General features: G+C 40.3%; 1 protein-coding gene across 14 annotated transcripts in view; it reads left to right on the top strand.

Moving 5' to 3' along the window:
* LOC129734010 (myosin-10) overlaps positions 1-14168 on the top strand; it is a 540672-nt gene that overhangs the window by 191248 nt on the left and 335256 nt on the right. For 13 of the 14 annotated variants that reach the window (XR_008729759.1, XR_008729758.1, XR_008729760.1 and 10 more), the window contains exon 4: positions 8717-8836. The exons of the other annotated variant lie outside the window; for it this stretch is intronic. Coding sequence is in view for 10 of the 13 variants with exons in the window: in XM_055695702.1 (XP_055551677.1) it covers positions 8717-8836 (120 nt within the window). In the remaining 3 variants the exon portion in view is untranslated. The remainder of the gene's footprint in view (positions 1-8716; positions 8837-14168) is intronic. 14 annotated transcript variants of the gene reach the window in all.

Genomic DNA, 14168 nt, shown 5'->3' with positions numbered 1-14168 from the left:
TTTTATCCATCTTTTGATAAAACAGATCTTAAATCGGACAAAAACTGAGCTCAACACGGTGATTCTACGAAACCGGTTTTGGCATAGTTTTGGTGTATTTCACAAAGCAAAATAATATCGATTATTTCTGAACATTACTGGTAATTCGCTAATATCTTAAAGCGGTAGTCAAATAATATCTTATCTTGAGTAAAAAAGTCACAGAAATCGAATGGTAGCTGTCTGATCTACGTAAAATGTCAGCAAAATGTCGATTTTGCCCCAATTCCCCTACAATACACAAATAGGTTTATTTGCTGACATTTTACGTAGATCAGACACCTACTATTCGATTTCTGAGACTTTTTTACTCAAAATAAGATATAATTTGACTACCACTTCAAGATATTAGCGAAAAACCATTTATGCTCAGAAATAATCGATATTATTTCGCTTCGTGAAATATACTAAAACTATGCCAAAATTGATTTAAGATTTGTTATTTTTAAAAGATGGGTACAAAGATGCTAATATGTGGACAAACTCTTAGAATTTTGATATTTGGTCTTAAAACAAAATGGCGTCGAAAAAACATAAAAATTACCGGTGTTTAAAAAATTCAAAATGGCGCCATTGTTGCCCCTTAAGTTGAAATATGTTCAAACTCGAGGAAAGTTAGTTTTGCATAAAAATACACAAAAAAAATATATATAAAAGCCAAGGCAGAAAAAAAATCAATTTTTGTTGCACTGTGTAATTCGTTGGGAGTGAAAATGCTAAGAAAGTACACTCCTTTGTTGACCAATTTCCTGGTATGGAACTTAGGGATTTCCTCCTTATGTTCGGGTTTTGAAACGAAGGATATAGCGCCTTTACTCGTTTTAGCTGTTACGGTTGGAACTTGAATATTAACTGTAGTCCTAGCATTTTAGCTTATGGCTATAGCGCCATTACTCGCTCTCTGAAAGAAATATGAATTAGGCAGTGGTGGGCACCGCTAACCGAAAATTAAGCGACGCTAATCGCTAAGCCGCTAACCGGAAAATTTAGCTCGATAATCGCTAAACGCTAAACCCACATTAGCGGAACTTTCGCTAATCGCTAACTTATTAATATGTAAATAGTCACATCGCTATATTTATTGCTCGTGTTTTATATGTTTTCACCACATTGATCTTTTGTGGTAAAACAAACGAAAACAAATACTTTTTAGAGCTATGTATTTATAATGAGAGGTTCACAAAACGTTGTTCATACTTGTTTCTGAAAAAATAAGGTAAAATAAAAGACACAAAAGTTATTCAGCTTGATTAAAAATAAATACTTCCAGGAATGTTTTTTATAAAAATTTAATTATAATCTGGATCGGAAAAGTAAAGCCAAAGTTGTCATAATTTCAAGCGCATTGCAATTTATAAAAGTTCTTGCCGAAAATTCAATCTAGACCTTGAGCTTGTTCTTCAAAATGCTGCTGTGGCTTGTACGATAACTGGAACTCCATTCTAGGGTAACAAGACGTTCCAAAAGTAACTTTCGCAGTAAAGTATTTTCGTTTTTTGAAGTAATTTACGTACGCCATCAGCAATTCACAGTTTTTCTAAATAGTTCTATTGTCGCTTCTCTACGAAATTTAGCGAATTAGCGATTAGCGTTTCGAAGGCCAACATTTTAGCGATGCTAACAGTTTCGCTAACCAGCTCAAAAATAAGCGAAATCGCTTAACAGCTAACTGAATATTAGCGTCGCTAATTAGCGATTAGCGAATTAGCGGAATGGTGCCCACCACTGGAATTAGGAAATAAATTTGAGTTCTATATATATTAAGAATTTGTCAATATTTCCTGATTCTTAAGCAAAATTAATGGCTCCCCTCTGACACCTCGCGTGCACTTACATGAGTCAACCCTCACTTGTGAACGATCTCATGGAACGAACTCACCATCCAGGGTTATGTTCTTGTCGACGTTCGGCCTTGCCGGACCCAAACTACCACTGAAATCGAAACCAAAAATGCTTTTACCTTGAACGCCCGCAGTGCCATCCTTTTTGGTTTCTAAATTTTCCACTGTTGTCGCTGTCAATTTTTCCGATGTGACTTTTGTTCCAAAACATCTTGAATCCGATTCAGAAATACTACCAAACGCTAGTGGGGCTCAGATGCTACCACGAAGGCCTGTTTCTACTATTTCGCTGAAGGTTTGAAGGACATTATGAGCGAACGCTTTGGGATGGCATTTTTTCTATTCCTGAGTCACTTTAATCTCATTCGCTTCCCTGCTACCGTTGCGAGAGAAAGCATTTGAACACAGCTCCGTTATTCCTTGCTCGCTCGAACAAACAATACCGTTTGGTGTGCCCGTGGCTTGTTTTTTCGGTATAGTGAAGTATACAATAGACGTCCAGCAGTCGAAGCAAATTCTCGCGCCGCCAGGCGCTGGTTACTTCTTGTGGCACAGAAGACTGTGCATTGTCTCCAGACGATACACGTGCTACTTGTGTTTTCGTTACCGATACTGGAGTCAAATCAAAAGCCGTTCAATAGTTGGAGCAAACCCCCCGCGCCGCTGGGCGACTGCTATACCCTAGCGGTGTGGTTACTGTGCATTGTGTGTAGACGGTCACATGTCGTTTGTGCTATCAGTGCAGTACTATATAAACCGCTCAGCTGCCGAAGGAAACTTCCCGCACCACCAACCGCTGGTTAGTCCCTACTGCTGGCTCAGCTGAAGGAGACTGATTGCGATTCCTGCCATCTACTGGATCAACCCAACTATCAGCCAGTGAGGCGCGTAGGTCGAAAATGGAAAAGTCTGGTGAAGTATTCACATTTGTTTTTTTTATTATTATTTTTTAAATATATATTTTTTCTTCTCAATACAATAGTCTTTTTTTCTATTCAACACATCTTATTTTGGAAAATTGTTTTCACATTTTACAAAAATTATTTGAGAAATTCTTTCCTTCGGAGTTCTTTCGAGTGACATTTGCCGGATCCGCACTGCCGAACTACATCCGTTTGGATAGGGTTCGTCTACCTGTACGCCTGTTTGTGCCGCGGGTCATGCACTGCCAAAACTGCAAGCAGGTGGGTCATACAGCCACCTACTGCTGCAACAAGGCACGCTGCAGCAAATGCGGAGGGAATCACGTTGAGACCGCTTGCAGTGAGGACACTGAAAAGTGCCTCTATTGCGGTGGTCCCCGGCATGACCTTTCGGCGTGTCCCGCGTATAAACAGCGCGAGGAGAAAATTAAGCGTTCCCTCAAGGAACGATCAAAGCGCTCTTTTGCAGAAATGCTTAAGAGCCCTGAGCCACCCTCGACAGGAAACATCTTTTCCTTTTTGCCAACCGATGAGGGTACATCTGACGATCCCGTCGAAGGGTGTTCTTATGCCATGCCAGAAGGATCTAGAAAGAGGAGAATTATTAACTCTCCTAATCTTTCTCGCAAAGGTCGCAAGATAACCCCTAGCGGAATGACCAATAAGCCAACACAAAAAGGAAGCGGTGAAGAAAAGCCGAAGCAAGTACCTCCCGGTTTTAACTTCTAATCAAACCAAGAGTATCCACCGCTTCCCGGGGCACCAAAAACCCCTCGTGCACCCATTTCTCGATCAGAAGATAAAAAAGAAACAGGGTTTATAAATTTCTCTGATATTATGGACTGGATATTAAAAAAATTCAACATAACAGATCCCCTTAAAAACATTTTTCTTGCCCTTCTCCCTACAGTGAAAACATTTTTGAAGCAACTAGCAGCAACTTGGCCCCTCATTTCAGCTATCATATCTTTTGATGACTAATACGGCGAAAGCGGTTAGGAATTTTTTCACTGTATCACAGTGGAATTGCAGAAGTATCATCCCTAAATTCGATCTATTTTCGCATTTGATAAACACATACAATTGTGATGCGTTTGCGCTCTGTGAGACCTTTCTTAATTCAAATGACCAACCCAATTTCCACGATTTAACATAATTCGTCGAGACCGAAACTCACACGGTGGAGGGGTACTTTTAGGGATCAAAAAGTGCTATTCCTTTTTCAGAATCGACCTCCCCTCGCTCTCGAATATTGAAGTCGTTGCCATTAAAACGAATATGAATGGAAAAGACTTTTGCCTTGCTTCGATATATATTCCTCCATCCGTGCGGCTCAATCCAGCTTTCTGATGTAGCAGAATTGCTCCCCGCACCTATTTTGATTTTGGGAGATTTTAACTCCCACTGTTTGCAATGGGGGTCGCATTACGACGAGGTCCGATCTTCTTTAATCTGTAACTTGATCGACGACTTCAATATAACACTTTCGACACTTTTTGTTAGATTGCCGGTGGAAAGTAATTAATGATCCCCACGGTAGTGATCATCTTCCAATCGTTATCTCAATTGCTAATGGTTCAACTCCCCCAGACCCAATCTATATTTCATACGACCTTACTCGTAATATTGATTGGAAGTCATATGAGATGATCATAGCGGAATCCATCGAGGCTCACGAGGAACTTCCTCCGGAGGAAGAATACGCGTTCCTTTCTGGCTTGATCATCGACGCCGCGACTCAAGCTCAGACGAAACCGAAACCCGGGGTAACGATTAAACAGCGTCCCCTCAACAAGTGGTGGGACAAAGAGTGCTCTGAACTGTACGCGCAAAGGTCCTCGGTGTATTTGGCCTTCCGAAAACACGGTATTCTTAATCTGCTCCGAAAGTACGATGTACTGGATAGGCAGATGACGAGTTTAATTAAAGCGAAAAAACGCGGATACTGGCGACGGTTTGTAAACGCGTTATCAAGGGAAACAGCGATGAGCACTTTTTGGGACACGGCCAGACGCATGCGGAATCGTAACGTTTCGAACGAGAGCGAGGAATATTTAGGCCGCTGGATACTCGATTTTGCCAAAAAAGTCTGCCCGGACTCTGTACCGGAACAGAAAACCTTTCGCGACGCGTTCTTAGTACCCACGGGAGAGCCTCCATTTTCGATGTTGGAATTTTTAATGGCCCTCCTTTCGTGCAACAATAAAGCTCCAGGGTTGGATAGAATTAAATTCAACTTGTTGAAGAATCTACCCGACTCTGCAAAAAGACGCTTGTTGAACCTGTTCAACAAGTTTCTTGAGCTAAACATTGTTCCGCACGACTGGAGGGAGGTAAAAGTCATTGCTATTCGAAAACCCGGAAAACCTGCCTCTGATCACAATTCTTATAGGCCGATTGCAATGCTCTCTTGCCTCCGGAAATTAATGGAGAAAATGATCCTTTTACGGTTAGACAAATGGGTCGAAACAAATGGTTTACTCTCAGATATTCAATTTGACTTCCGCCGGGGCAAAGGGACGAACGATTGCCTAGCGTTGCTTTCTACGGAAATTCAACTCGCCTTTGCTCGGAAAGAGCAAATGGCTTCTGCATTCTTGGACATTAAGAGGGCCTTTGACTCTGTCTCTGTAGAAGTTTTAAGCGAGAAGCTTCACTCGCAGGGACTTTCACCAAATTTGAATAACTTTTTGCTCAATTTGTTGTCAGAAAAGCATATGTATTTCTCACATGGTGATTCGACAACTTCCCGAATTAGTTACATGGGTCTTCCCCAGGGCTCATGTTTAAGCCCTCTCTTATATAATTTTTACGTCAATGACATCGATGAATGTCTTGCAAATTCATGCACGCTACGGTAACTTGCAGACGATAGCGTTGTATCCATTACTGGTAGCGAGGCTAGCGATCTGCAAGGACCATTGCAAGATACCTTAGACAATTTGTCTGAATGGGCTTTTAAGCTGGGTATCGAATTCTCTCAAGAGAAAACTGAGCTGGTCGTTTTTTCGAGGAAGCATAACCCAGCTCAGCTGCAGCCCCACTAACGGGTAAAACGATCACTCAGGTTTTAGTCGCTAAATATCTCGGGGTCTGGTTCGACTCTATATGCACCTGGGCTTGTCATATTAGGTATCTGACACAAAAATGCCAACAGAGAATTAATTTTCTTCGTACGATTACCGGAACCTGGTGGGGTGCCCACCCAGGAGACCTTCTAAGGTTATACCAAACAACAATATTGTCAGTTCTTGAGTACGGCTGTTTCTGCTTTCGCTCCGCCGCGAACACGCTCATTATAAAATTAGAGAGAATACAATATCGTTGTTTGCGTATTGCCTTGGGTTGCATGCAGTCGACCCATACGATGAGTCTTGAAGTGTTAGCGGGTATTCTTCCGTTGAAACATCGTTTTTGGAATCTCTCTTACCGGTTGCTAATTCGATGCACAGTTATGAACCCATTGGTAATTGAAAATTTCGAGAGGTTGGTCGACCTTCAATCTCAATCCAGATTTATGACTTTATATTTTGACTATATGGCTCAAGATATTAATTCTTCTTCATACGATTCCTCCAATGTCGCGCTTTTAGATACTTCTAATAATGCTATATTCTCCGACACCAGCATGAAACAAGACATTTCTGGTATCCCGGGTCAATTGCGACCCAAGAGATACCTAAGATTTTTTCCAATAAGTTTAAACATGTTAGTTATGATAAAAGGTTTTACACTGACGGATCTAATCTAGATGAGTCCACTGGCTTCGGTGTTTTCCACGAAAATTTTACCGCCTCCTACAAACTCGATGCTCCTGCTTCCGTGTACACCGCAGAACTTGCTGCTATTCAGTACTCTCTTGGGATCATCGAAACCCTGCCCATAGACCACTATTTCATCTTCACAGACAGTCTCAGTGCCATTGTGGCTCTGCGGTCGATGAAGACTGTGAAGCACACCCTGCCATTCCTAGGGAAAATACGGCGGTTTTTAAGTGCTTTAACAAATAAAAATTATCAGGTTACCTTTGCGTGGGTACCTTCTCATTGTTTCATTCCGGGCAATGAAAAGGCTGACTCTTTAGCTAAGGTGGGTGCGATTGATGGCGATATTTATAATAGACCAATTGCTTATGATGATTTTTATAGCATTTTGCGTCAGAAAACACTCAATAGTTGGCAACTATCATGGAATTCAGATGAACTGGTACGGTGGCTACATTCCATTTTTCCTGAGGTATCGACGAAAGCATGGTTCAAGGGGTTGGATGTCGGTCGGGACTTCATTCGCGTGATGTCCAGACTTATGTCCAATCACTATACGTTAAACACGTACCTCTTTCGTATAAGGCTTGTAGACAGTAATCACTGCGTTTGTGGCGATTGCTACCATGACATCGAGCATGTTGTTTGGTCGTGTACCGAATACTGTGGTGTTAGGTCTGAGCTTATAGATTCCCTTCGGACCCGAGGAAAACAATCGAACGTACCCGCTAGAAACACCCCGGGAAGCGGTGATCTCCAGTACATGACACAGCTATACGGGTTTATGAAATATTATGGCATTAAAGTAAGAAACTCTTTTATCTATTTGTTAGATTACAATCCTCGTCACCAGCTAGAAGAAGATGATACACCATGCTAGAGACACTAAAACGAAGACCCGGAATCTTTATGTTTACGCAGACACCTCATACCAAAACGGCTAAAATAGAACATCACTGCTTAGCCATGTACAAATGAATAAATCCTTTAAAATAAGTAAAACCAAAATGGTAACTCCCCTCCTCTCACCTTAAATCCCCACTAGCTCGTAGTCGGCCGCGAGAAATAAAAAATGTGCCTCCCTCTTTTCCCTGCTAATCTCGAATTTATAAAAATTGCACTTAGCTCAGTTAAACACAAATTATATCGTGCCGTGTCAGATAAACTGTTTAAAACTCAAAATGAATAATAAATCCAGCAGAAATTATCAAGGTGAATTTTTTTAAGTGTTCGTGTAATTCTATTTAAACAAATACTAATTTTGAACGAGAAAGGCTGAGTCTCACTGCTAGGTGGATTAATTCAGGTTTAACCGGAAAAAACGCTTCCGTTTGCACTGAAAACAAAATACTCATAAAAACGGTCGTTCATATGCCCGGCACACCTCTAAACGAATGAAATAATATGAGTTTTTTTATTTCAGTTGATCTGCTGCGTCGCTCTCGTAAACAACGCAAACCTCTGACCTGGAACCTGGAAAACTCCCATTACTCCTCAAATAATTGGTATTTTTTATGAACAAACGCGTTTCAACGTGAATAATTGAACTTTCAGAAAATTACTACTTTTATGCAATAAAAAAGGTGTACACGCTTAAAAAAATCCAAATCAGAAATTTTATTTTGAGTAGTTTTATTTTCGAACATCTCAATTTCGCCGGCTTCTTGCTCAGGCAGAATATCAAATAAATTTCACTGCATGAACTAGTGTCAGAACGAGATACCTCTCTTTTCATCCCCGTAGTGATGCGTGGTTTCTTTTTACGCCCTGCCATTTCAGGTGATATGATTAGTAATATCAAATTGCAAATAGGTAGTCTTGAGAAAGACTGATGTAAGTTAACTTCCAGGTAATCTTTAAAAGACGCACTGACAAAACACAAACTAGGAAGCTTTAGGAAGTCAAATAGCAGTCCGCAAGCAACCGGAAATACGTCTGACCTGTCGGGCAGCTCAAGACGCACTGCGTAAGAAAAACTTGATTGTACTCATGTTGGGTGGTATTTGGCCAATTCTCTAGCTGCAAAATCTTAACGAAACTATCTGACTCGGTGTTGTCTAATTTATTTTACAGTTATGATATTAACCACATAGCGAAATATGTGTATATTTGTTGGTGTCTAATGTACTATTTGTTGGTTTTATTTTAGGTTCAGGAACACAAAAATAATATTCAATATATTGAAAGATTGCGAAACGAGATTTCATCACTGGAAACAAAATACAAATGGAATACCGTAAAACTCAGGCAAGAAATGAACAGTAAACAGGTTCGTACATACCAAGTCTACATTAACCAAATCGTTTGCACATTTGGAATTTGCTAGTGATTAAATTAAATTATGTACTATAGTTTTGCATGCGGAATGGTATCAGATTATCAGACGCGTATAATGATCAGAACTTATGTATAAGTGTATAAATTAAAGCTTCTGATACTGTTTTTTGACATAGAATTACGGTTTACTTTAGTAGGACGGCAATTCAAAAACATCGAGGATGGAGTGAAATGGCAGCATTACAGATTTCGACTGCTTACAACTCTGTTACCACTGAAAGGATTTTGGTCATTGATATCTCGTTGGATAGAGAACAAATTACTCTAGTTTATGGAACTATATTTAGAAACATTTTTACCTTTCTCTTAAATAGGTATAGCGATCAATAGCAGAATCAAAGGTATAAAAATGCTTCAAAGGGTTCACCCAGTTCGACGACCCGAGCATTTTTTTAATGAATGTATATTTATGTAACGCTCTCCTATTTTCTAAAGGATGACCGAACCGAATTTCAAAAAATTAGTTGCCTCATAAGACCCTAACTTCATCTGTTATATGTTAAAATCACAAAACTTCGAAAACAAAAAAAAAGCACATGCTACCCTAAAGCTCAGAAAAATTATAGCTTTTTACTCTATTCCTGTGGAATTTAGTGCCTCTAGCCATTGTCAAAACGCGTCAACTTTCGTCAAAGTGTCGCATAGTAGTTGCTCGCTGGGTTCGTTCCCGAAAAAACTCGTTTAAGTCTCTGACAAAATGTTAGTTGCTAGAGGCACCAAAATTCACATGAATGGTTAATAGCATTAATCTCTCACTTTTTTCAGTTTGAGCTGTAGGGCCACACCTGTGTTGACCAGTGTAATCGGAGTTTTACTTCAACCATTTTGTATTAAATGGTAAAAACAGCGAAAATCTATTATCTCACACAACTTATTTAAACGAACGGGTTGTCCCTCAAACTTGCAAATAATAAATTTCATAACAATTTTATATGTGATTCAAAAGGTATGGAAAGAAATAAAAAACAGAATAAAAGTGTTCTAAGTTAAGAGTCATTATGATAGGAATGTACTATTTCTTTAGCATAAATAACACGACATATTAAATAATGTAATTTACATATTATACTTAAAATATTGCTTCAAATATAATTCTCTAGAAACTAAAGAGTGGATAAAGCTTAATTGGATTTTATTTTGCAATTCAAGGATGTTGGATAAATTATTTGAAAAAGAAAGTTTCTACTTTCAACAGGAATTAGCACCGTGCATAAATAATCAAGGCCTGTACTCGAAAAATGCAACATATTTATCCGTGTGATACTTTTTTGTCCGTGGAAAAATTGATGAAAAGCTGGGTATAACTAGTTTGGAGTTCATAACAATTGGTTCAGTGGTTATTGAAATATCACCGAAACAACTGGAAATTACCCATACAACTGTGTCTTGGGTGGTAAAAGGAGTCCTAGACGACCGAGCGGCGGCTCGGCAGAGGAAGGTAATCGAAGACAGCTGACCCTGTGAAGGCCCGAAAGGTTTAGGTTTATTTCAAGCGTAATCCAAACCTTTCATTTCGCGACGCGGCTCTGAAGGCAAAGTGCTCCGGCTGGTTCTTACATCAAATCATAACAAGAGCTGGGCTTCGTGTATTCAAAGTCCGGAGTGCGTTATCACAAAACACGGCGGCCACATCCCGCGCAAGGAAGCTGTATCGAGAGTGGTTAACGAAACCGATGTGTGGTTATGCATGATGAATCCTACATTTAGGCAGACGCAAAGCAAATACCGGGGCTGAAGTTTTACGTTGCCAAACCACGGTTTAGTGTTCCGGAAGACATAAGAAAAAAGAAAGTGGACAAACCCGCCAAAAATACTTGCTCTCAGGCCATATGCCAATGCAATAAACTGAGTAAACGTACATCACGAGAACCATCAAAAACGAAGTTGACCGCACCGAGTGCCTCCAGAAACGTCTGTTGCCCTTCCTGCGGTCCCACGGAGGCGAGAAATTGTTGGCTGGACCTGGCATTATGCCATTACGCGTGATCGACGTTGGATTGGTACAGGGAAAACAAAAACGTTGATTTTGTACCTAAAACCGCAAACTTCCCAAATTCACAAGAGATCCGTTCGGTGCAAAGATTTTGACCCATAATGAAAGCCAAAGTTCAAAACTCGTCCAGGTGGTGTGGAAAACAACTTGGAGTTGAAGAAAGAAAGGATGAAAGTGACCAAAAAGGTCGGCTCCATCATTGCACAAAATGTAATGAGGGGTTTTAAGGGAAAGTTGCGGGATTTCAGCGATAGAAAGGAAATTGAATAAAGTACACATAATCCATATGCATTAGTTCATTCCCTGTAAATTTGGAAAAAAAAACAAATATTTTGGCGAACACTTTTGTCTGGTGCGTTGTTTTTTTCGAGTATAGGCCATATTTGTTCAGAAGTGATGCAAGGAAAATTCACAATAATATGATAAAAAAGGAGTTAGACATTTCTTCAACGGCCACAAAACGTTCTTGTTTTTGGTTACAAGCCAGCCGTAAAAATCATCAATACAGGAAGCAAGCAATGTAAACTCGGACCGGAACAATCGGCATAGACCCAGGCAACGATTGGAAACTCGGATCAGGGAACTGCAAGTCCCTTAATTTTCTGAGAAGTACCCGCATTCTTTCCGACTTATTGAGGGTCCGCAAGTTCAACATTGTAGCGCTGCAGGAAGTATGCTGGAAGGGAGTATCGGTACATACGTACAAAGATGGGTATACCATCTACCAGAGCTGCGGCAACACACACGAGCTGGGCACAGCTTTTATTGTGATGGGTGAAATGCAGAAGCGCGTGATTGGGGTGGTGGCCAATCGACAACAGAATGTGTAAGTTGAGGATTAGAGGCCGTTTCTTCATCGACTTAACGACGACGAAAAGGACGCCTTTTACGCGCAGTTGGAGCGTGCATACGATAGCTGCCCAAAACATGACGTCAAAATCGTTATCGGAGATCTCAACGCTCAGGTAGGCCAGGAGGAGGGATTTAGTTCAGCGCTCACCGGCTAACGAACGAAAACGGCCTTCGACTAATTGACTTCGCCGCCCCCTAGAACATGGCTATACGTAGTACCTATTTTCATCATACTCTCCCATATTGTTATACCTGGAGATCACCACAACAGACCGAATTACAAATCGATCACGTTTTGATTGATGGAAAGCACTTCTCGGGTATTATTGACGTCTGAACTTACCGTGGCGCAAACGTCGATTCTGACCGCTATCTTCTGATGGTCAAATGCGCCAAAGACTTTCGATTATCAATAACATACGCTACCGTCGCCCGCCACGGTATGACCTGGAACGACTCAAATTACCCGAAGTCGTTACTGATTGCGTGCAAAGCCTTGAGGCCGGAAGAGGGTGAACTCATCGAAGCCCCTCTAGAGGACTGCTGGAGTAATGTAAAAGCAGCCATTAACAGCGCAGCGGAATGTTTGTAATGATTTATTTATGTAATAATATCTATTCAGAATTAATATTGTGTGTTCTGCCACAAATGGTGACATTTCAACACTATTATATATATACTATTATATATATATACACTATATTATATATATATATATATATATATATATATATATATATATATATATATATATATATATATATATATATATATATATATATATATATATATATATATATATATATATATATATATATATATGTACGCTTTTGAAGTAGAATACTTCTCTCAGGAAGTTCGGCTACATAGGGATGTGAAATGAAAATCTAAAACCGAAAAAAGTGAAAAATATGTCCAATTTCAAATGCTAATAAATCGGTTAGTATTCGATGGATTTCCTTCGTTCTTGCAGCAATAGATTGAAAAATCTTCTAAGATTCTTCCCAAATGCAGATAATTGTAATTTTATTTTTCAAACTATTGTACTATTAAAAATAGTCAAGCCTTGTCAAAACGAAATCTTTGGCCTCTGATTGGTTGTTATATGATTGCTTCCCAAGCACGGTCGACAGAATCATAGACCTTGCCATTTGAAATGTGCTATTTGGCCTATATAAGAGCCTGTTTCACCCGAAGCTGCTCATTATAATTCTAGACTGCAACAACAGCAGTCCTCCCTTAGCAGCAACAGTGGATACAGCAGCAGTAGCAGTGCAGCGGACAACGGCCACAGCTGTGGTATGGCAACGGATAGCGGAGCGCGTCTCAGCATCGATAGCAGGACCAGGTGGTGCAGGGCAGCGGATACCAATGGCAACGGAAGCGTCCACTACTGTGGCAACGGGGATAGCGCAGCGGTTGACGTTGGTCTCAGCATCAATATAAGCAGGGCCAGCTGATGCAGTGTGGCATTTTAGTGAAATGCTGTCTCTGAGCGATAGCAGGCACACTAGCAAATGCATCCAATGAACAGAACGTTCTGGAAAGTTTTCAGTGTTTATTTTCCCCCAAGGAATACTTTATTCCACTGCCAGTGATAAATCAAAGATGTGATCGGCATCTTATCAAACATTGAATTAAACAACAAATTGTCCTTTTCAGGATGAAATAAAAACCTAATTGAAGAGTTAATATTTTCTCTTAAATCAATTTACACATTTGGTTTCATCTCCGTGTCTCAGAACGTACTGAATTATCTTTTCCTTCAGTCATGAGCACAACATCCGAAAAGTTTTCATCATCAGCATAAAAATTAATTTTTCGCAAAATCAAAATTCAAAAATTATCAAGTTTAAATCATGACAAGCAACTATATTATTAAGATTGGTCAAGTCTTGTTGAAGCACGAAATTTGACTGATCTGATAAGTCGTTAATATGATTGCTTCCCAAGCACGGTCGACAGGATCATAGACCTTGCCATTTCAAATTTGCTATTTGTCTGTATAAGAGTAAGGCCTCTGCTATAGTGAACGCGAACGCGAGCGATGGAGCGAGAAACTTGCCGTAGGTAAACAGCCGTAAAGAGAGCTGTTTAATTACCTACGGCAAGTTTCTCGCCCCATCGCTCGCGTTTGCGTTCACTATGACAGAGGCCTAAGGATGGGAATTATCGACTGAAATGGCTATCGATAGTTAGCGATGATTTCCTACTACTATCGATAGGTTTTTCATCCCTATATAAGAGCCTGTTCAGTCGAAGCCTCTCATAATATTTCTAGACAGCGACGAGTGGATACCAGGCGGATAGCGGCCACAGCTGTGGCATGGCAATGGATAGTGCACTAGTTGCAGCGGATCTCAGCATAGATGGACCAAAACATTAGCATGGCCACGGATAGCGTAGCAGTTGCAGCGGG

This window comes from Wyeomyia smithii, chromosome 1 (genome assembly GCF_029784165.1).
Source record: "Wyeomyia smithii strain HCP4-BCI-WySm-NY-G18 chromosome 1, ASM2978416v1, whole genome shotgun sequence".
Classification (NCBI taxonomy): Eukaryota; Metazoa; Arthropoda; class Insecta; order Diptera; family Culicidae; genus Wyeomyia; species Wyeomyia smithii.
The sequence above is the reverse complement of the archived record's forward strand: the minus strand, read 5'-3'. Positions and strand labels throughout refer to the sequence as shown.